A 20,311-nucleotide genomic window follows, 5' to 3' on the forward strand; every position below is an offset into this window, starting at 1 on the left:
CATTCTGCATAATGAGATGTAAACAGAATTGTATGCAATTTCTGGGAAATGTTCTTAAAAAGTGCTGTTTTTTCCTCTTTCCTGCTGACTGGAAGGCAGTTGGAGCTCTAGAAGCCATCTTGGACAACGAGGTGAACTTGAGAATGAGATGCTTATGTGGTAAACCCAAGAAGACAGGGGCCTGGATTCCTAACACCATGGAACCCTTTACCAACTGTGGACTCATTTCCTCCAGATATTTTTTTTTAAAGATTTTATGTATTTATTTGTCAGAGAGAGAGAGAAAAAAAGTGGGGCGAGTGGCAGGCAGAGAGAGAAGCAGGCTCCCTGCTGACCAGGGAGCCTGATGTGGGACTCGATTCCAGGATCCTGGGATCATGACCAGAGCCAAAGGCAGGTGCTTAACCAACTGAGCCACCCAGGCTTCCCCCTCCAGATTTCTTATACATGAGAAACAAATAAGCTTTCTATTTTGTTTATTGCTATTTCAGTTTATTTTAGTTTTTTTTGTTACTTGTAGCTGAATCAGATCTGAATTTATTATTTCTGGCCTTGGCCATCTTAATTGCTAATGCTGATGTAGACCTGGTTGGTTGATATGATCCCAACTTAAGCATGTCATGTACAAGCCAGGGACAAATAGATGTCATTGTCTTGAGACACAGTCCCCAAATACACAGTAGACCACTACCACCAGCCAGCCCAGCACTCACCTAAGTGTTAAGCTCAAATAACACCAACCAATCAACAAGAATCTGAGACTTCACTTTTTTAATGTGAGATAGAAATAGTTCATAGTCTTTTGGTTTTAAAAGATGTATTCCATTCCTCTTTTTTCAAACCTCATCTCTGGACTGGGTGGGTTCTCTGCTTGCCAGAAAAACTTTTACACTCCACACTCAACCTTTACTCTTTAATAGTCTTTTTCTTTCTTTTTTTTTTTTTTTAAGATTTTATTTATTTGACAGAGATAGAGACAGCCAGCGAGAGAGGGAACACAAGCAGGGGGAGTGGGAGAGGAAGAAGCAGGCTTATAGTGGTGGAGCCTGATGTGGGGCTCGATCCCATAACATTGGGATCACACCCTGAGCCGAAGGCAGACACTTAACCGCTGTGCCACCCAGGCGCCCCAATAGTCTTTTTCTTTAATACTACTCACTTTTAGGGGCACCTGGGTGGCTCAGTCGTTAGGCATCTGCCTTCAGCTCAGGGTGTGATCCTAGCGTTCTGGGATCGAGCCCCATGTCAGGCTCTTCCGCTGGGAGCCTCCTTCTTCCTCTCCCACTCCCCCTGCTTGTGTTCCCTCTCTCACTGGCTGTCTCTCTCTCTGTCAAATGAATAAATAAAATCTTTAAAAAAAAAATACAGGGCGCCTGGGTGGCACAGCGGTTAAGCGTCTGCCTTCCGCTCAGGGCGTGATCCCGGCGTTATGGGATCGAGCCCCACATCAGGCTCCTTTGCTATGCCTGCTTCTTCCTCTCCCACTCCCCCTGCTTGTGTTCCCTCTCTTGCTGGCTGTCTCTATCTCTGTCGAAGAAATAAATAAAATCTTTAAAAAAAAATAAAATAAAAATACTACTCACTTTTAAAAACATTAAACTCTTGGGGTGCCTGGCTGGCTCAGTCAGTAGAGTATGTGACTTCTGATCTCAGGGTTGTGAGTTCCAGCCCCACGTTGGTTGTAGAGATTAAAATAAAATCTTTAAAACAAAGAAACAAAAAACCATTAAGCTATTTTAAAAGCATGCTAATGACATGGTCCGTGGGAAAGCTATCTTCATATCTCTGGCAAAATTGCTATGGAAAATATATTTCTAGTATTCCTCACATATGAACAAAAAAGACAATTAGACTTTGACAATAATATGTCAGTAGTAGTTATAGTCACATGGGCCCACAAATTACTTACCAAGGTCTTTACATTTTCTCAAAAGGTCAAACATTCTAAAAATTTTATGGATAATAAAAAGTAACATTAAGTACTATAATTTCATCCTCCTCATAACCCTATCCAGTAGGTTCTGTTATTAATACTGAGAAAATGGAAGCACAGGCCAAGGTCACTAAGTAGTAAATGATGAAACTGAGGTTCAAACCCTCAGAGCTTTTGCTCTGGGCTTTTGTGTGTGGGAGTGGGTGAGGGGACAGGCATAACTTTTCAATTTCTTGAAGTGCTTTTACATTTACTTTATTTGTGTGGAATATACACTATTACCTAGATAATTGGAAGAATGCCTCTTGTCTCAGTTATTCAGACTTTTGAAGTTGACATAGTTCCCATTCAAATTAATGTTAATTTTCTTTCTTTCTTTTTTTAAAGATTTTAAGTAATCTCTACACCGAACATGGGGCTCAAACTTGCAACCCTGGAGATCAAGAGTCACATGCTCTACCTACTGAACAAGCCAGGCATCCCAGTGTTCATTTTCTTAATTGCTTAATATTGATATATATTATCTTTTTTTTTTTTTAAGATTTTATTTATTTATTCAACAGAGATAGAGACAGCCAGCGAGAGAGGGAACAGAAGCAGGGGGATGGGAGAGGAAGAAGCAGGCTCATAGCGGAAGAGCCTGATGTGGGGCTCGATCCCATAACGCCAGGATCACGCCCTGAGCCGAAGGCAGACGCCCAACCGCTGTGCCACCCAGGCGCCCCGATATATATTATCTTGCATGTATAGATATAAATAAATGAGTTTTATACAAATTTTTACATAAACAAATGTATTGAAATAAAATCATAAAACTAAGGAAAATGTACAGGTACATATTTGCATACATAATTTTCGATCATATATTGCAATTTATTTTATCTTATCCTTCTCACACATTTGATTTATTCTTTTATAATTTCAATAAAATACTTCAAGCTATAGAAAAGTAGAGAGAATAATGTTGCAAACACTACTCATCTTCATGGTTTGTCAAATCTTGATGCTGTATTTGCTGCAGATCTCTGTTTTTTGAATAGTTAATGTATTTCTATGTTCAAAAAAGGTACAGGGGCGCCTGGGTGGCTCAGGTTGTAGAGCGAGTGACTCTTGATGTCAGGGTCATGAGTTCTGACCCCACTTTGGGGTAAAGCTTACTTTAAAAAAAAGGTACAGAGTTAAGTCCCCCACCTACCTCATCCCATATGCCCAGTTCCAATCCCCACAGGTATTAGTTATATATTTATTTTTCTCACCTGCGTGTATGTGCGGGCATATAAGTAAATACGAATATGTTTGGACTCACTTTTTTTTAAGTAAACTCTACCAAGAGGGGCTTGAACTCATTACCCTGAGATCAAGAGCCCCCGCTCTACCGACTGAGCCAGTCGTCAGGTGCCCCTGAACTCATTTAAAAAAAAAATTATAAAGGTAACGTATTTTTTACATTTTTGTGTCTACACTCCTAACACTAACTCTTTACCACCTCTCTTCTCAGCTCATTATTCAATAAGCAATAAAACTCAATGTTCAAGGAATTGTTATTAACTCCGAAGAATCGGTAATTTCTTGTCAAATTCTTTCGGTTCTATTCTTTCTGCTCCATCCACAAGCCAGTTTTCTAGAAAACAGACCTTTCCTCAAAGTCTAAAACACCTACAGCTCAACAAAAACGAGTTTTAAGCAAATAAAGTTCACCTCCTCTGAGGAATTACGGAGGGCGGAAGCCGTGGGAGGGGCGCGGTGGGCGGGCGGGACCCCGGAAAGGCGGGGACGGACGCGAGTGGGCGGCACCCGTGGGGAGGCGGGTCCCGCGGGCTCCGCCCAAGCCCTGCGCAGATTTGGCGCCAAACGCCGAGGCCTCCTCTCGCGGCGGGATCTCCAGAGTCTCGCGATCCACGCGGTTTGGCCGCGGCGCCTAGCCTCCCGCTGTGGCCGCAGCCGTGCGCGTGAGGTGAGAGCGGGCGCGGGGCGAGTGGAGGGCTGCGGGGGAGCGGCGGTCGAGCGTGGAGGGCGGAGAGTAGGGGTGCTGGGGGGTCGCGGGGAGGGAGTGTGGAGGCTGGGGGAAAAGACTGAGATGGACCTGGGCAGAGTGGTACGGAGAGGCCCCGACCTGTGGGGAAGAGGGCGGGCACTTTTACCTGTCGTTTCTCTTTCGGGTCCGGCTCTCGCCAAACCCAGCCTTTTAGCGGGAGGAACGTGCATCAGTCCACCTTCACGTCGCCGGCGACCTTCTGTACCGGGGCGTCTAGGCCTAGAAAGCGTCGTGTGAATGTGGGATGAATGGATGAATGAAGTTGAAGGGAGACAAGGGGGGGCGGGGATGGGAAGGGTGGTGGGGGAAATGGGGTGGGAAAGTGGTTTTTGAGTGGCTAGCAAAGGAAGACATGGAGTCAGTCTGGCGGGACTTCCCTTTAGACTCGGGCTACTGTTTTGGTAATTTGGATGAAGTTGGACATTGGACCCCTAAGGTTCTGGGAAGGAATTGGAGTTTGGATATTCAGCTTTGTTACTTTCACTCCTGTGAGAGTTTGAGGACTAGAGGGGGTAAGGTAAGGGAATATCAGTGTCTAAAAACAGTATGCAACCACCATCTAGAAGTGAAAGATAGACAGCTACCTATTCACCACCAGTTTACTGACAAACCCCACCCCATGCTTGGCCAGTTCCTTACATTGCATCTTGCTACACATAAGGTAGTTTGTGCCCTGCCATCAAATTCACAGCTGGCTCTTGTCAAAAGTGTGAACCCCATTTCTTCCCAAAGAAACTTGACTAGAATTAAACTTAACTTGAATATACTTATTGTAGATAGGAAACTACTTTAGATTATATGACCTCTAGTCCTGCCTTTCCAATTTTGAAAATCTATGGTTAATTGAACCTTACTTGAAGATAAGGTGGGTCATCATCAGGAATTGATATGTTGTTTTGTTTTTATGTGTCTGTGGTCATGCAAATTTAGAATTGGAGAGACTTTAGGGATCATTTAGCTCTACTAGTTTCACAGTTTGAGGGAAGCTTTGGAGTTTTTATTCCTTCATTCAACAAATATTTATGGAGCACCTGCTGTATAACCAGGTTTGGGGATACAGTGGTGGAACACAAAGAGACTCACCTGGTCTTTGCCTTTTTAGAGCTGCAGTTTAGTATGGAAGGCAAACATTAGTCAAATCACAGAAATGGAACATAATATTGAAACTGGGTAAGTGCTATGAAATTGGTACTTGACACGTTGAATGTTTATTATAGGAGGATTTAATTCAGGGAAATTGGGGTAGACTTATCTGAGGAGGTGAGAGTCGAGATCTGAAAGAGATAAGGAGTCTGGGAAGAGCCTTCAAGATAGGAAACAGCAAAGGACTCAGGCCTGAGGGATATGGCTCTTTAAAGAAACTGAAAGAAGACAGCATGAAGAGTTTGTGAAGTGAGTCTGGAGAAGTAGAAAGGTGCCAAACCAGGCAGAGCCTTGGAGTTTTATCATTAGCCCAAGAGCAGTAGGAAGCCACTGAAATATTTAAGCTAAGTGGTAATGTGATTGCCTTTACATTTCCAGAGCTTCAGTCTAGCTGTTATATGGAGAATGGTTTGAAAAAAGCAAAAGTGGTTATGAGTAATGGAGTAACCAAAGGAAGAAATGTTAGGAAGTGGTTGTGGAGATAAGGAGAACTGAAAGACTTAACCGATGTGTAGGAGGTAAAATGACAGGATATGTAGGATGGGGGAAGGAAGTATCAACGATGACTTATAGATTTCTTTTTTTTTTTTTTTAAGATTTTATTTATTTATTTGTCAGAGAAAGAGCACAGGCAGGGGGAGCGGCACGCAGAGCAGGCAGAGGGAGAAGCAGACTCCCTGCTGAATAAGGAGCCCAATGTGGGACTTGATCCCAGGACCCTGGGATCATGACCTGAGCTGAAGGCAGACACTTAACCGACTGAGCCACCCAGGCGTCCCGACTTATAGGTTTCTTACTTGCATGGCTGGATAGATGTCACTCACTGAATTGGAAAAATTCAGAAGTTTGGTTTTGTACATTAGAAGTTACAGTTGCCTTTGTGAAATTGAAGAGCTGTAAAGTGAGAAGTAGGGATCTGGAGCTCAGATTTGATGCCTAGGGTAAAGATAAAAAATTAGAGATAAATGTTCATCTATAAATGATTATTAAAACCATGCACATCAAGAAGTGAAGAGGGCCTAGCATGGAGTCTTAAATGCTTACTGACCAGGTTAGGAGAAGATGAATCTGCACAGAAGATCCAGGAGGAGTGTCCAGAAAGGGAGGAAAACCAAGTACTGTGTTTCAGAAGCGAACAAAAATACTTTAGATGTTGCTAAGAGGTCAAGTTCAATGGTACTGAAAAGCATTCTTTCAAGTTATCAGCCTGAGGATTATTTCCCTTCCATGAAAGGAAACCTTAACTAGAAGATAAATATGTAAACAGATTTTTTAAAAAGTTGCTCTGGTTAAAGTGGGGGTGAGGTACCTGAACCCTGCCTATTTCACACCCATTTGGACCATAGTTTGAAACCCTCTGAGGGGAGACTCAACAGTTGAGGTAAAATAATTTGCTGAAAATCATGCAGTTATTGGGTGGTAGGGTCTATGTTAGAACTCACTTCTTCTGATTTCTAACCTAGTTGTTTTTTCCCATAACCAGTCTCCACTTCTTTTCATGATGTGGGTTTGAAATACAGTTTAACTGACGGAAACACATGCATTTTCCTGCAGGTGGAACTTAACTGTGTGGTAGGGAGACTACTTGGATGAATAAATATGTTTATTTATTTTTTTCTCGTAGAGGAAAAGATGCTGGAGCCACAGGAGAATGGCTTGATTGACCTACCAGATTATGAACATGTAGAAGATGAAACTTTTCCTCCTTTTCCACCTCCAGCCTCTCCACAGAGAGAAGATGGTGAAGGAGCTGAACCTGATGAAGGTCTGTATAGAGTTCCAAGAAAGTGCCTGTGTTCAGTTATCCATCTGTTAGCATAGAAATCATATATTTTATAACTGAGGCTTAAACTGTTTAAGTAATATTAAATCTTGGTATATTTCACCAGAGTCAGGGAGAGGAGTACCTGTTCCTGTACCTCCAAAGAGAACAGTTAAACGGAATATACCCAAGCTGGATGCTCAGAGGTACATTTACTATTTCCTTAAACATTTATTCTTTTTTTTATGTTATTTTTTTCCTGCTCATATTAAAAACTTTTAGTTGGGATGATTTGGAGATCAGATATTTGTCTTTTTTTTTTTTTAAGATTTATTTATTTATTTATTTATTTGAGAGAGAGTGGTGGGGGTGCAGAAGGAGGGAAAGAGAGAATCTCAAGCAGACTCCCCACTGAGTGTGGAGCCCACTGTGGGGCTTAATCTCAGGACCCTGAGATCGTGACCTGAGCCGAAATCAAGAGTTGAATGCTGAACTGACTGAGCCAGCCAGGCACATTTTTTTTTTTCAGTTCAGCAGATAATATTTTTTCTGCTTATGATTTTGCTTTGGCCTTGATGACTCTAGAAAAACTGAAATTCAAAACATATTTCTCTTCACAGATTAATTTCAGAGAGGGGGCTTCCAGCATTAAGGCATGTGTTTGATAAGGCAAAATTTAAAGGTAAAGGTCATGAGGTAAGAAATGTCTGATTTTTATTCTTTGTTCTTTCAAATATCAGTAGAACTGTGGTCCCATTATCATGTTCTGAGGAATCTCAGAATGTTTCACAAATACTATCATTTATCATCATATCTCTTGAGAAACTAAGATGTGGTGGAAAGGGCACTACTTGAAGAATCAGAAAACATGTCTTATAGTCTCATTTTTGCCATTATATGGCTTTAGGAAAATCATAACTAAGTCTGTAAGCTCTGAGTTTGTACTTTATAATTTCTAGGAGTAAAATTGACTTAGTCTACCTTAAAGAGTGATTTTAGGTTTCAAGAGAGCAAAGACTTTACCTGTATCAATCACTTAAGTGTCCCCAAAGTATGACACATATCTTGTCATGTGTCTGATTTGTAATAGGCATCATTTAAGTTGAAAAATGAAGACATTTAAGAACTGTTGATCACTGTCTAAATCTATATTTTAAAAGTCTCTTTTTTTTTTTTTTCAAGTGGGCTCCATGCTTTACTTGAACTCATGACCGTGAGATCAAGACCTGGGCTGAGATTAAGAGTCAGATGCTTAATTGACTGAGCCACCCAGACACCCCTAAAAGTCTCTTTGAATGAAGTAGAGTGTAGATACAATTTTTTGCAGTTATCTTGGTAGAGCTTTGCAGTTTATGAAGTTTTTTCAAATATATTCTTTAATTCTCAAACCTGTGGGGTAGGTGTGTTGATCCCATTATCTAGTTAAGGAAATGGAATTTTAGAGTTCTTTTAAAGCTTTTATTTAGTTGTTTGACAGAGAGTGAGCATAAGCAGAGGGAGTGGCAGAAACAGACTCCCCACTGAGGAGGGAGCCTGATGCAGGGCTCCATCCCAGGACCCTGGGATCATGACCTGAGCTGAGGGCAGACGCTTAACTGACTGAGCCACCCAGGCGCTGGGAATTTTTAGAGTTTTAAGTGTCCAATGCCAACAGTTAAGGGCAGAGCTTAGACTTCCCCTTTCATAGCCCAGCCAGAGTAATGTATGTTAATACAACAGTGAGCACCATCTTAGTGTGGTATGCAGGATAGTGTGAAAGAGGGAAGAGGCTGGAAGCAGATAGTGGTTCAGATACTGTCACACTACCAGGCTGAAGGTGAACAAGGTGAAGATAGCCTGATAGGGTAGTAGTAGAGAGGTAAACAACATGTAGCACATGTAGGCAATTGGATATAAGGAGGTAGTAAGAAGTCAGAAATAATCCCAAGGGGCGCCTGGGTGGCACAGCGGTTAAGCGTCTGCCTTCGGCTCAGGGCGTGATCCCAGCGTTACGGGATCGAGCCCCACATCAGGCTCCTCTGCTATGAGCCTGCTTCTTCCTCTCCCACTCCCCCTGCTTGTGTTCCCTCTCTTGCTGGCTGTCTCTATCTCTGTCAAATAAATAAATAAAATCTTTAAAAAAAAAAAAAAAAAAAAAAAAAAAGAAATAATCCCAAGAGGGGGGCCCGGCTGGGTCAGTTGGTAGAGCATGTGGCTCCTGATCTTGGGGTTGTGAATACAAGCCCCACCCTGGGTGTAGAGCTTACCTAAAAATAAATAAATAAAAATAAAAACAAAAAATCTAAGATCTCAAAGCTGGGAGACTGAAAAGTTGTAGTACCTTTGCTCAGCTTCCGTGGATAGGAAGAGAATAGAAGTCTGTGTCCTATTTTGCCACAAAACTAAATGTAAATCAGAATGTTTTAAAAGCATACCCATCTCAAAAAAAAAAAAAAAAAGGGACACCTAGCTGGCTCAGTTAGTGGAGCATGGGACTCGATCTTGGGGTTGTGAGTTCAAGCCCCATGTCGGGCGTAGAGCTTACTTAAAAAAACAAAAAAAACCCAGACCATCTCAGTTAATTCATTGTCCTTGTTGAAATTTTCAGGTTGTAATGATGAAATTGGTGCTTTGAATTTAATGAAGTCTTCATTATTTTCATAATAAGTACTTTATTAAAATAAATGAGTTTATATGAAGGATAAAAATTTCGTGTTTCTTCACTGGGTGAGGGTGGGCTCCGTGAGTTTATGCTATTTAGTCTTCTGTACTTTGCCCTTGGAGATTCTTACTGTTTTGCCACAAAGTTGAATCCTCACTGCTTTTTTCTCTGTGTATGACTTGGGACATATTTAGGTGTATTTAGGTGTTTCTTTTGTGACCCTCAGGTCTAACATGATGTTGTGAGGTGACTGACCAGCTACCCCCAACAATTGGAAAATAATCTTAGATGATTGAATTAAAAACAAACAAACTTATCTTTATTATCAGAATGAGAAGGATAACACTTGCTATTATTACTATAATATACGTGCTGCTGAAGCAAGCACAGCCTCTCAGTATTAGATGTTTAGTTACTGGTAGGGTTGACCATTGGCTTCTTAGAAAGAAGGGGTAACAACAATAATAGCCAGTATTTGAGTATATACTTTGTGTCAGACACTTTACTTGTATTACTTATTTCTCATGACCCTACAAAGTGTGTATAATATTATTCTCATTTTATACGTGAAAAAGAAGGCACAGCAGCAAAGTGATTTGCTTAAAGTCACGCAGCTATTACGTAGCAGGATTGAGATTTGATTCTATATAGTGTGATCCAGAGCCTGTGCTTTTGACTATTCTATTTTTTTTATTATTATTTATCTGAGAAGCAGACTCCCTGTTGAACAGGGATTCCAATGCAAGACTTGATCCCAGGATCCTGGGATCACAACCTGAGCCCAAGGTAGACGCTTAACCAACTGAGCCACCAGGCATCCCTTGACTATTCTATTTTAAAATACTGTTAAGGGGGGGCGCCTGGGTGGCACAGCGGTTGAGCGTCTGCCTTCAGCTCAGGGCGTGATCCTGGCGTTCTGGGATCGAGCCCCACATCAGGCTCCTCCACTATGAGCCTGCTTCTTCTTCTCCCACTCCCCCTGCTTGTGTTCCCTCTCTCGCTGGCTGTCTCTATCTCTGTTGAATAAATAAATAAAATCTTTAAAAAAAAAAAAAGACTTAAAAAAAAATACTGTTAAGGGGCACCTGGGTGGTTCAGTTAAGTGTCTAACTCTTGGTTTCCACTTGGGTCATGATCTCAGGGTTGTGAGATCAAGAGAGCCCCACGTCCGGCTCCGCGCTCGGTGGGGAGTCTGCTTGGGGATTTCTCTCCCTCTGTCCTCTCTGCTGTCCCTTACACACTCTTTCTCAAAAATAAATAAATCTTTAAAATACTGTTAAGAGAAGAATAAAATATTTCACATTAAAACCAGGAATTTGGAATTTTGTTATTCATTAGTCCAGTTTATTAAACTTTTTCATTTACATTTTTAAAAATTTTAATATTAAATTGAAATTTCATATATAAAGAGGAATTGTGCCCTGAGAACGTTTGAACTGTTGTTGCTAGTCTTTGTACTTTGCCCTGGGGATTTCTAAATATATTTTCACAGTTTTGAATTCTCAATGCTTTGTTCTCTATATATGATTTAGGGGCCTGTCATTTTGTTTAGTTAGTCCTAAAAGGTATCTTGACATATTTTATTAAAGCTTATTTTCACATATTACTTTACAGTTCTGAAAAGATATTTGATTATCCATCAGCCTTCAGCCCAGATCGGGCTTCCTGCTCAGCAGGGAGCCTGCTTGTCCCTCTCCCTCTGCTGCTCCACTTGCTTGTGCTCTCTCTTGTGCATGCGCGCTCTCACAAATAAATAAATAAATAAATTTTTAAAAAGATTTTATTATTTATTTGAGAGAGAGAGAGAGTGAGTGAGAGAGAGCATGAGCAAGGGGAGGGGGAGAAGCAGGCTCCCCTGGACATGGGGCTCGATCCCAGGACCCCAGGATCATGACCTGAGCCGAAGGCAGATGCTTAACCGACTCAGCCACTCAGGCGCCCTAAATAAATAAATTCTTAAAAAAAAAAGAAAGGGTACATGATTATCTTTTAATTTTTATTTAATTTTCATACTGGGGTTTGTTTTTTTTTTAAGTCTATATCCAGTGCTCTTCTAGACTGCAGTCCTCTAAGCTCAAAAAACAGTTTTCTTCTTAAAGTTTCTTCAGAAGTTTCTTAACCTTATAAATATAAGATGATACCAGTGACTTTAACATTACTATTCAATTCTAAAATCTGCTGACAAGGTCAGTTGTGAGAATGAGTCTTCTGTTTAGCATTTTTATTTTTATGTGCCAGGCTGAAGACTTGAAAACGCTAATCAGACACATGGAGCATTGGGCACATAGGCTATTCCCTAAACTGCAGTTCGAGGATTTTATTGACAGAGTTGAATACCTGGGAAGTAAAAAGGAAGTTCAGGTAGGTATTGAGATTATTATGAATATCATTCATAATGCTAAATAGTGCCACGGATGGATTTTAGTTGAAGCTAAGTCACTGTTGGGTATTTTCATTTTGAAATCTGTCGTGGTCGAAGAAAAATTAATAGTAGTTATTTGAAGAACAACTTTTTTGAAACTAAGAATTGAATAAATACTCCTTTTCCCCCAAATGTTACTGATGAAAATGTAAAAATATCTTTATTTTCAGACCTGTTTAAAACGAATTCGACTTGACCTGCCTATTTCACATGAAGATTTTATTAGCAATAATGGTAAGAATATAGGTTTATTTATGTATTTATTTATTTTAAAGATTTTATTTATTTGAGAGAGAGAGAGAAAGAGTGCACCATCAGGGTGAGCAGCAGGCAGAGGGAGAGGGAGAAGCAGGCTCCCCACTGAGCAGGGAGCCCAACGTGGGGTTCAATCCCAGGACCCTGGGACCATGACCTGAGCCGAAGGCAGATGCTTAACTGACTGAGCCACCCGGGCACCCTATAGGTTTATTTATAATATTTTTGCTTTTAGAAATAGATCTAGTTGGGGGCAGGGGTAGATTAAGCACTGAGTTCTTCTATGTTGGGTAACTGAGTAAACATAATTACAGTAAATAGGAATGAGTTAAAATGCCTTGGTACATCTAGAATGTTTGACACTTGTTTCTTAAAGGCATGCCTGCAGTGCCATTAAGAGATGTTGTAAAAATATATTTAGTCACAGAAGCTGAGCCTTTGAGAACTGATTACCCATTGATCCTTTGTAGTGCTTGGTTAATGAAGATAAATGACAAGATGTAGTCTTCTACATACACACCATTAAAAGTGGCTTTGGGGAATTAAAATAATTTGATGATGAAATAGTTTACATTTCTCTTAAGAGTACAGATCCTGTACATAGATAGTCCCCAACTTAACAGTGGTTTGACTTACGATTATTCGATGGTGCAGAAGTGATATGCATTTGGTGGAAACCATACTTAGAATTTCAGATTTTGATTTTCCCCCAGGCTAGCGGATGTGCTGACACTCTGCTGTGATGCTGGGCAGGAGCGGCCACGCTGCCCAGCCAGCCACATGATCATGAGGGTAAACGACCAGTAGACTGACAACCATTTTGTACCCATACAACCGTTCTGTTTTCCACTTTCAGTACAGTATTCTGTAAATTACGTGAGATATTCAACACCATCTTATAAAATAGGCTTTGTATTACGTGATTTTGCCTAACTGGGCTAATGTCAGTGTTCTGAACACATTTAAGGTAGATGAGGTATATTAAATCCATTTTTAACTTAAGATATTGTCAACCCGGGGCGCCTGGGTAGCACAGCGGTTAAGCGTCTGCCTTCGGTTCAGGGCGTGATCCTGGCGTTCCGGGATCGAGCCCCACGTCAGGCTCCTCTGCTGGGAGCCTGCTTCTTCCTCTTCCACTCCCCCTGCTTGTGTTCCCTCTCTCACTGACTGTCTCTATCTCTGTCAAATAAATCAATAAAATCTTAAAAAAAAAAAAAAGATATTGTCAACTGATGATGGGCTTATCAGGATGTAACCCCATTTTTAGTTGAGGAAGATCTCTGTAGGTCTTCAGTAAGACCCATGTGACTGTTCCTGGTATTGATTGCATTTGTTAGTTGTACAGTGCAACCATAGGCAGTCACACACATCAAAACATATGGTTCCTGCCGACAGGGTCTGTATAGTTATCAGATTCTCTGTGCGATGGCTCCGTACATGTTTGTTCATTTTTGGTTTTTAAACTTTCAATACATGTGGTAGAAAATACAGGCTCCCTGTAGAATCCTCCCAAGTTATTTATAAACTGCTTTCAAAAATGTGAAGAATTGTGATTTAAATAGTCCAAGATTTAATATTTTGGTAAGATATGGTATGTATCAATGGCATAGGATTTGGTATATGGAAAGGAATCAATAGCTACAGTAAATTCCGCCGCACATACCACTGGATTAGGTAGTTTATTTGGTAGCAGTTTTTGAGCTGCATAGTGTGTGTTAGAATTTCAGGGATAAGGATGAGTAAGATCAGACCCCTTGTTTCATGAGCTAGCAGACTAATGAATGAGTGAGACATAACGTCACCTCTATTCTGATAGGTGCTGAAATTGGAGATAGATACAGGGCACAGGGTAGGGTGCAAAGGGGAGCATAGTTGCTTTTACCCAAGGGAAGGGGAAAGAAAGCAGAGGACAAATCACAAGTACTTTGAATGATAAGCAGTAGAGTTCAGGCAAAGGTGATTTTGAAGAGGGACTCATTTGTGCAGAAGCATAAATTAACACAGGACTGTCGATGGGATTATAGGTTTGCTGAAATGCTGGGTACATAGAAGAGGCCTCTGTCACACAGCCTTGTTTGTTGTTGAGTCTGTCTTCTCTGTATCCAAGAGAATGGTCTCTAGATCTTTTGGATAAGGCACTACAACAGTAAAGGTGTTTTGAGCATTTTATTAATTTACTTTTATAATACATGTACTACCGATATGATAAATAACACATTTTTTTTTTAAAGACTTCATTTATTTGAGAGAGAGAGCACGAGCGTGAGCATGAGCCAGGGGAGGGGCACAGGGAGAGGGAGAAGTAGATGCCCTGCTGAATGTGGAGCCCAATGCCAGGGCTCGATCCCAGGACCCTGAGATCATAACCTGAGCCGAAGTCAGATGCTTAACCAACTGAGCCACCCAGGCGCCCAATAATGTACATTTTTATTCTCATTAGAAGATTACCATGAGGTTTTAAAGTGACAACAATATTGCTTAATATTCTACTGAATATTTTCTTTCTTCCAAAATGTTGGGCTGATACCTGATCAGTGATTTCAGGGTGCGGTTGTAGATACAGTCGTTCCCCGCCCCCGCCCCAAATCTTGGTTTTACCTTACTCAGATTCATCCAAATAGAAGTAGAGTATCATTAACTGCATGTAACGTTTGGTATTCATTTTCCCATCCCAGTCACAATGCAAGGATTTTTGTTGACATTCACAAGCAAATTATCATCTACCTTTTTTCTTTTTTTAAAGATTTTATTTATTTGACACAGAGACAGCCAGTGAGAGAGACAGCCAGTGAGGGAGAGACAAGCAGGGGTAGTGGGAGAGGAAGAAGCAGGCTCCCAACAGAGGAGCCTGATGTGGGGCTCGATCCCAGAACACTGGGATCACATCCTGAGCTGAAGGCAGACACTTAATGACTGAGCCACCCAGGCGCCCCATCGTCTACCTTTTTTCAATCGTTTTTCTTTAAAGTTAATCAGGGGTTAAATTTTAGTATTTTGGGGGCACCTGGGTGGCTCAGTTGGTTAAGTGTCTGCCTTCAGCTCAGGTCATGATGCCAGAGGCCAGGGATCGAGCCCCGCATCGGGTTCCCTGCTCAGTGGGGAGTTGGTTTCTCCCTCTCCCTTTGCTCCTCCCCCTGCTCATGCTCTCTCTCTCTGGCTCACTCTCTCCCTCAAATAAATAAAATCTTTAAAAAAATAAATAAATTTTAATATTTGACAGATACATAGTCCTGTAGGTCCTCTGCTCAGAGCCCTGTGGTGGCTCCTTCTTTCACCCAAAGCAAAAGCCAAAATCCTTATAATGTCCTCTTTGGCCCTACAGTATCTCTTCCTTACCCCACCTCCGTTGCCTCTCTGAATGTATCTTTTACAGTTCTCCACTCAAACTGCTTTAGTGACTACTTGCCTCCTCGCTGTTCTTTGAATCTCCCAGGCACATTTTTGTCTTAAGGCTTTTGCACTCTTTTTTTTTTTTTTTTAAAGATTTTATTTATTTATTCGATAGCGACAGAGACAGCCAGCGAGAGAGGGAACACAAGCAGGGGGAGTGGGAGAGGAAGAAGCAGGCTCATAGAGGAGGAGCCTGATGTGGGGCTCAATCCCATAACGCTGGGATCACGCCCTGAGCCGAAGGCAGACGCTTAACTGCTGTGCCACCCAGGTGCCCCAAGGCTTTTGCACTCTTATACTCTGACTTGAACACATCCTTTGTCCTTCCTGCCCTCAAGTCTGCATGGCTCTCTAACCCCCTTCAAACTGTGCTCAAATGTCAACTCAGTGAAGTCTCCCTGACCACACTATTAAAATCATACTCCCACCCTCGGTCCTGATTCCCCTGTCCTTTTTCCCCCCATTGTAGTTATTTCCCTTATATTGTGTATTTGCTTATCTGTTAGTTTGTGTGTGCCAAGATGATGGCATCCTGTAGCATGTTGAATATTTATCTTAAACTTGTTTGCCATAGTCGCTTGCCTGTTGTGGCAATGAGTGAATTTCATGTGTGGTTCTCAATTTTTTAATCCCAGTTTTATCAGTCAAAGCTCTACCAGTGGTTATGTTCACATTGGTTTTCCATAAAACGTTGTATTAAAGAGACCATATGCTATTGAAGAGATCTTTCCTTTCATGGCTCACAAAAACAGTAGTTGATACCCCAAGGCACAGTATATACATAGGACAAGGTTAGTGTGTGTAAATTCATATTTCAAATGGTGGTCTTGGTGATATGATTTTATTTTATTTTTTTTTGCCTACTTGTCAGATCAGGTGGTGTCTTTTTTTTTTTTTAACCCTCTAATGTGAATGATGTAGGGAGAAGGTGAAGTGTCAGCTTTGCTGTTTTCTTAGTTCTCCCTTGTGTCTCTATTTTGTCCAACTTCTTTTCTATATATTGTTATTTTGCAAAAATCTTTTTAAGCTACCACTTGTGCATTTTGTTGGGGTTGTTTTGGTGTTAAAACTAGACAGTCTGCTTAACTGGGCAATCAGAATCAGCTGTATGTCACAGTATGCTGAAATTTAAAAAATGACTGAGGGCTCCGCTCTCCCGCCCTTCTGCGTGTGGAGCTGTCTGCCTTTAAGGTAGCATCCAGGCCACACAGTAACTGTCATATGGGTAAATATAGTTTGTCACTGCCTGTCTTTTAAGTTAGCTCAGTTTTTCTAAACTCTCAAATACAAATGGAAGATGATATTTACTTTCTGTACCCCTGGGGATCATGTTAGGAGCATCCTACTTTGAGATAACTGGTATATAGGACTTTAAGAATGGAATAGGACTAATGTAGAGAGCACAGTTCTTTAAATTAATGTGGAGATATGTCTGTAGATCTCTAAATTTATTTTTCTTTCACTTTTTTTTTTTTGAAAGGTGGTATTTTTAAGTAATCTCTACATGCAGTGTGGGTCTCAGATTCACAACCCCAAGATCAAGAGTCACATGCTCTGACTGAGCCAGCTAGGCACCCCTCCTTTTTCATTGTGTGTCTGAGTTTACCCTATTAAACAATAGCTTATATAAAATTATTACTGTGTTATATAGACACTATAGCAAGCTATTAAAATGTTTTTGTTCAATGTAAAGCAAGAATATGGTTTGAATTCTTTTAAGTTCATGAGCCCAAGCAGAAGATATTTTCTAATCATAACTAAGAACTTGTGCTTTCTGGGGCGCCTGGGTGGCACAGCGGTTGGTCTGCCTTCGGCTCTGGGCGTGATCCCGGCGTTATGGGATTGAGCCCCACGTCGGGCTCCTCCGCTGTGAGCCTGCTTCTTGCTCTCCTGCTCCCCCTGCTTGTGTTCCCTCTCTCACTGGCTGTCTCTATCTCTGTCAAATAAATAAATAAAATCTTTAAAAAAAAAAAAAAGAACTTGTGCTTTCTGTTCATGCATATTTTTAAACTAGTATTTCCATTTGACTATTTAAAATGTCTCTTTAAAATGATTTATAAATATTCCTTTTACTTGTTTGAATCAAGCACGTACAGGTTTCCTTGAACAACACGGGTTTGAAATTGAGCAGGTCCACTTAACGGATTTCTTACAGTTCAGTACAGTAAATGTGTTTTCTCCCCCTTAAGCTTTTCTTTAATAACATTTTCTTTTCTCTAGCTTACTTTAAAAGTACAGTATATAATACATTTAATATAGATAATAGGTGTTAATTGATTATGTTATTTGTATTCTGGTCAACAGTCGGCTATTAGTAGTTAACCTTGGGGGAGGCAAAAGTTCTATGTGGATTTTTGACTGTGCTGGGGGTCGGCATCCCTAACCCCTCTGTTGTTCAAGGGTCATCAGTATTTGGAACATTTTCACACCCCAGAGCAATTTGAAGAAACAGTTTCTTCAGTTCTGATACCTTGTTACTTTAAACTGGTTTTTAACTAAAAGCTGCATTAAGCCCTTTTTCTAACTACAGATGTACTTTCATTTCTACTGCAGATGAAGAAGGGGAAAATCTTGGCCATGACGTAACTGCTACCCAATTAGATCCCTTTTTGACAAACTCACTGGAAAGTGAGAATTTTGCTTCTGAGTCAAGTAGAAACCTAACAGAAGAACAACAACAGAAAATTGAGAGAAATAAACAACTGGCCTTGGAGAGAAGGCAGGCAAAGCTCCTGAGTAATAGTCAGTCCCTCGGAAATGGTACATTTTATGCTGGGTTTTATGTGCTACCATTAATATACCAGGGGCATGTTAGAAATTTTAACTTCTCTACAATCTGTAAAATAAAATGCCTCTAGGAATAGAAAAATCTGATATATTATGTATATCTGAGAAAAAGCGTGAGCGTGCCTGCCTGTGTGTGTGAGCTATTTAGTATCCTCAAAGAATAAATGAGTCCAAGATGGTTTTCTGGATAGCTGAGTACCTCTTAAAAAATTATTTTAATCACTTCAACTTGATTCTGAATCTTTCAAAAGTACATTCTTCCCTGACTTCTTAAGTATGTGACACGCATTTTTTTTTTTTTAAAGATTTTAAAAATTTGAGAGAGAAAGAGAGACACCACAAGGGGGAAGGCCAGAAGGAAAAGCAGGCTCCCCGCTCAGCAGGGAGCCCAATGTGGGGTTATATCCCAGGACCCTGGGATCATGACCTAAGCCAAAGGCAGACGCTTAACCAGCGGAACCACCTAGGCACCCCGTATTTTATCTTTAGGATCATAATTTTGAACATTAATTATTATGGTACTTTCTAGACATATAAAATGCCTTCTGCACCCTTTGAGGATTTTAGAGCCATTTGCTGTGACTTAAGTAGGTCCTTAATTACTTTTTATTGCATTGTGTCACTTAGCTGTCAGTTTGCTTATGTGATGCGTTCTCTTCTCTCTTTTAAAACTGTCTTAAAATTCGCTGTTTTTAAAACAGACTGGGTTTGGAAACTAGACAACCAAGTTTATTAAAACCATATTTAAAAAAATGCAAATTGGTTTTGAATGAAGGAGATTGCATACTTTCTCAATTTCCAATGTAGTTTTCCTTTTGAAATGGGAAAATAAGAATTATGGTTAAGTAGTGAAGGTACCGTGTTATAAAACAGGTATCACCCAAGATAATAAAATTCATAAGTGAAAATTAGTGTGACTACATTGTTATTCTTTCCAATTAAAATGAACTTAATCTCCAACTTTACATGGATAAAAGCTGTGGAGACCTTTGTATTGATCAGGTAAGGTTGGATCAGGTGCTTATCATGAGTAACAATGATGATTTCTCTTTCAGACTTGCTAACACACACACCCAGGGCACAGACCACTGAGGAGGTTCATACAGGCGAGGATCGAGAGGAGTCGGTAGGCAGATTTGACAAAGACGTTCTAGACAATCCACGTAATGTTGCTGCTGCCAGTACTGTAAGTGAAGAGGAGGAATTAAAAACCGAGAACACACAACTGGACCGTTCCTTTTAAAACGTACCGTAGTAACTTTATGCTTTATCCAGAAATGTTACTGAGGTTGGTTAGGCTTCAAGTAAGAGAAAATCTATTAACTTGCTATCCTCTAAGTTGTAGATTAGTATGTATATTGTCTACCTGGAGTGAAAATCCTTATGTAGTAAGACTTTCATAGATTCCTGTTTAAGATATGGTATTATTTATGTTTATACTTGTTTCTTATTAACTTTAGCTGAGCTTCTCCTCTTTAGTGTTTACCTTTATTCTCTTTAGTGTTTATTTTTATATAGATAGGACTTTATAAAAATGATTAGTAGTTAAGCCCCTTCTGCTGCTAGTGTGCCACTGAATGTCTTGTTTTCACTAAATTGGGGGTTTTTAGATGTAAATATATAATGAATATTAATGTCCATTTTTAAAAAAGAAATAAACTATCTCTAGAGGCTTTTTGAAAGTTTTTTTTTTTTTTTTAAGATTTTATTTATTTATTTGACAGAGATAGAGACAGCCAGCGAGAGAGGGAACACAAGGCAGGGGGAGTGGGAGAGGAAGAAGCAGGCTCATAGCGGAGGACTGATGTGGGGCTCGATCCCATAACGCCGGGATCACGCCCTGAGCCGAAGGCAGACACTTAACCGCTATGCCACTCAGGCGCCCCTGAAAGTTTCTTATTGCTATTTAGTTCTGCAGTTTACACTTTTGGTAAAATTTTTAA

At 40.5% G+C, this 20,311-nt stretch overlaps 1 protein-coding gene and 1 non-coding gene across 3 annotated transcripts; both read left to right on the forward strand.

Annotated features, from left to right (window-relative positions):
- The first annotated feature begins 3,767 nt into the window (after positions 1–3,767).
- Positions 3,768–20,042, forward strand: TIPIN (TIMELESS interacting protein). 2 transcript variants are annotated; one of them, XM_034660793.1, is made up of 8 exons: positions 3,768–3,887; positions 6,736–6,876; positions 7,001–7,079; positions 7,494–7,569; positions 11,753–11,875; positions 12,107–12,170; positions 18,135–18,341; positions 19,424–20,042. In XM_034660793.1, the coding sequence occupies exons 2-8, from the start codon at positions 6,744–6,746 to the stop codon at positions 19,609–19,611; spliced, it is 870 nt and encodes a 289-aa protein (XP_034516684.1). In that variant the 5' UTR covers positions 3,768–3,887; positions 6,736–6,743; the 3' UTR covers positions 19,612–20,042. The 2 variants fall into 2 exon arrangements, with proteins under 2 accessions (XP_034516684.1, XP_034516685.1); XM_034660794.1 differs by lacking the exon at positions 3,768–3,887 and adding an exon at positions 5,064–5,138.
- LOC117802516 lies at positions 13,496–13,631 on the forward strand. Its single transcript, XR_004625891.1, has one exon.
- Positions 20,043–20,311: the final 269 nt, after the last annotated feature.

Source organism: Ailuropoda melanoleuca, chromosome 5 (genome assembly GCF_002007445.2).
Source record: "Ailuropoda melanoleuca isolate Jingjing chromosome 5, ASM200744v2, whole genome shotgun sequence".
Classification (NCBI taxonomy): Eukaryota; Metazoa; Chordata; class Mammalia; order Carnivora; family Ursidae; genus Ailuropoda; species Ailuropoda melanoleuca.

Excerpts from the sequence above, each read along its gene's own strand:
- TIPIN (XM_034660793.1), top strand. The coding sequence starts at position 6,744 with ATGCTGGAGCCACAGGAGAATGGCTTGATTGACCTACCAGATTATGAA. Across the intron at positions 6,877-7,000 it reads AGGAGCTGAACCTGATGAAG|AGTCAGGGAGAGGAGTACCT; the intron begins GTCTGTATAGAG and ends ATATTTCACCAG. Across the intron at positions 7,080-7,493 it reads CCCAAGCTGGATGCTCAGAG|ATTAATTTCAGAGAGGGGGC; the intron begins GTACATTTACTA and ends TTCTCTTCACAG.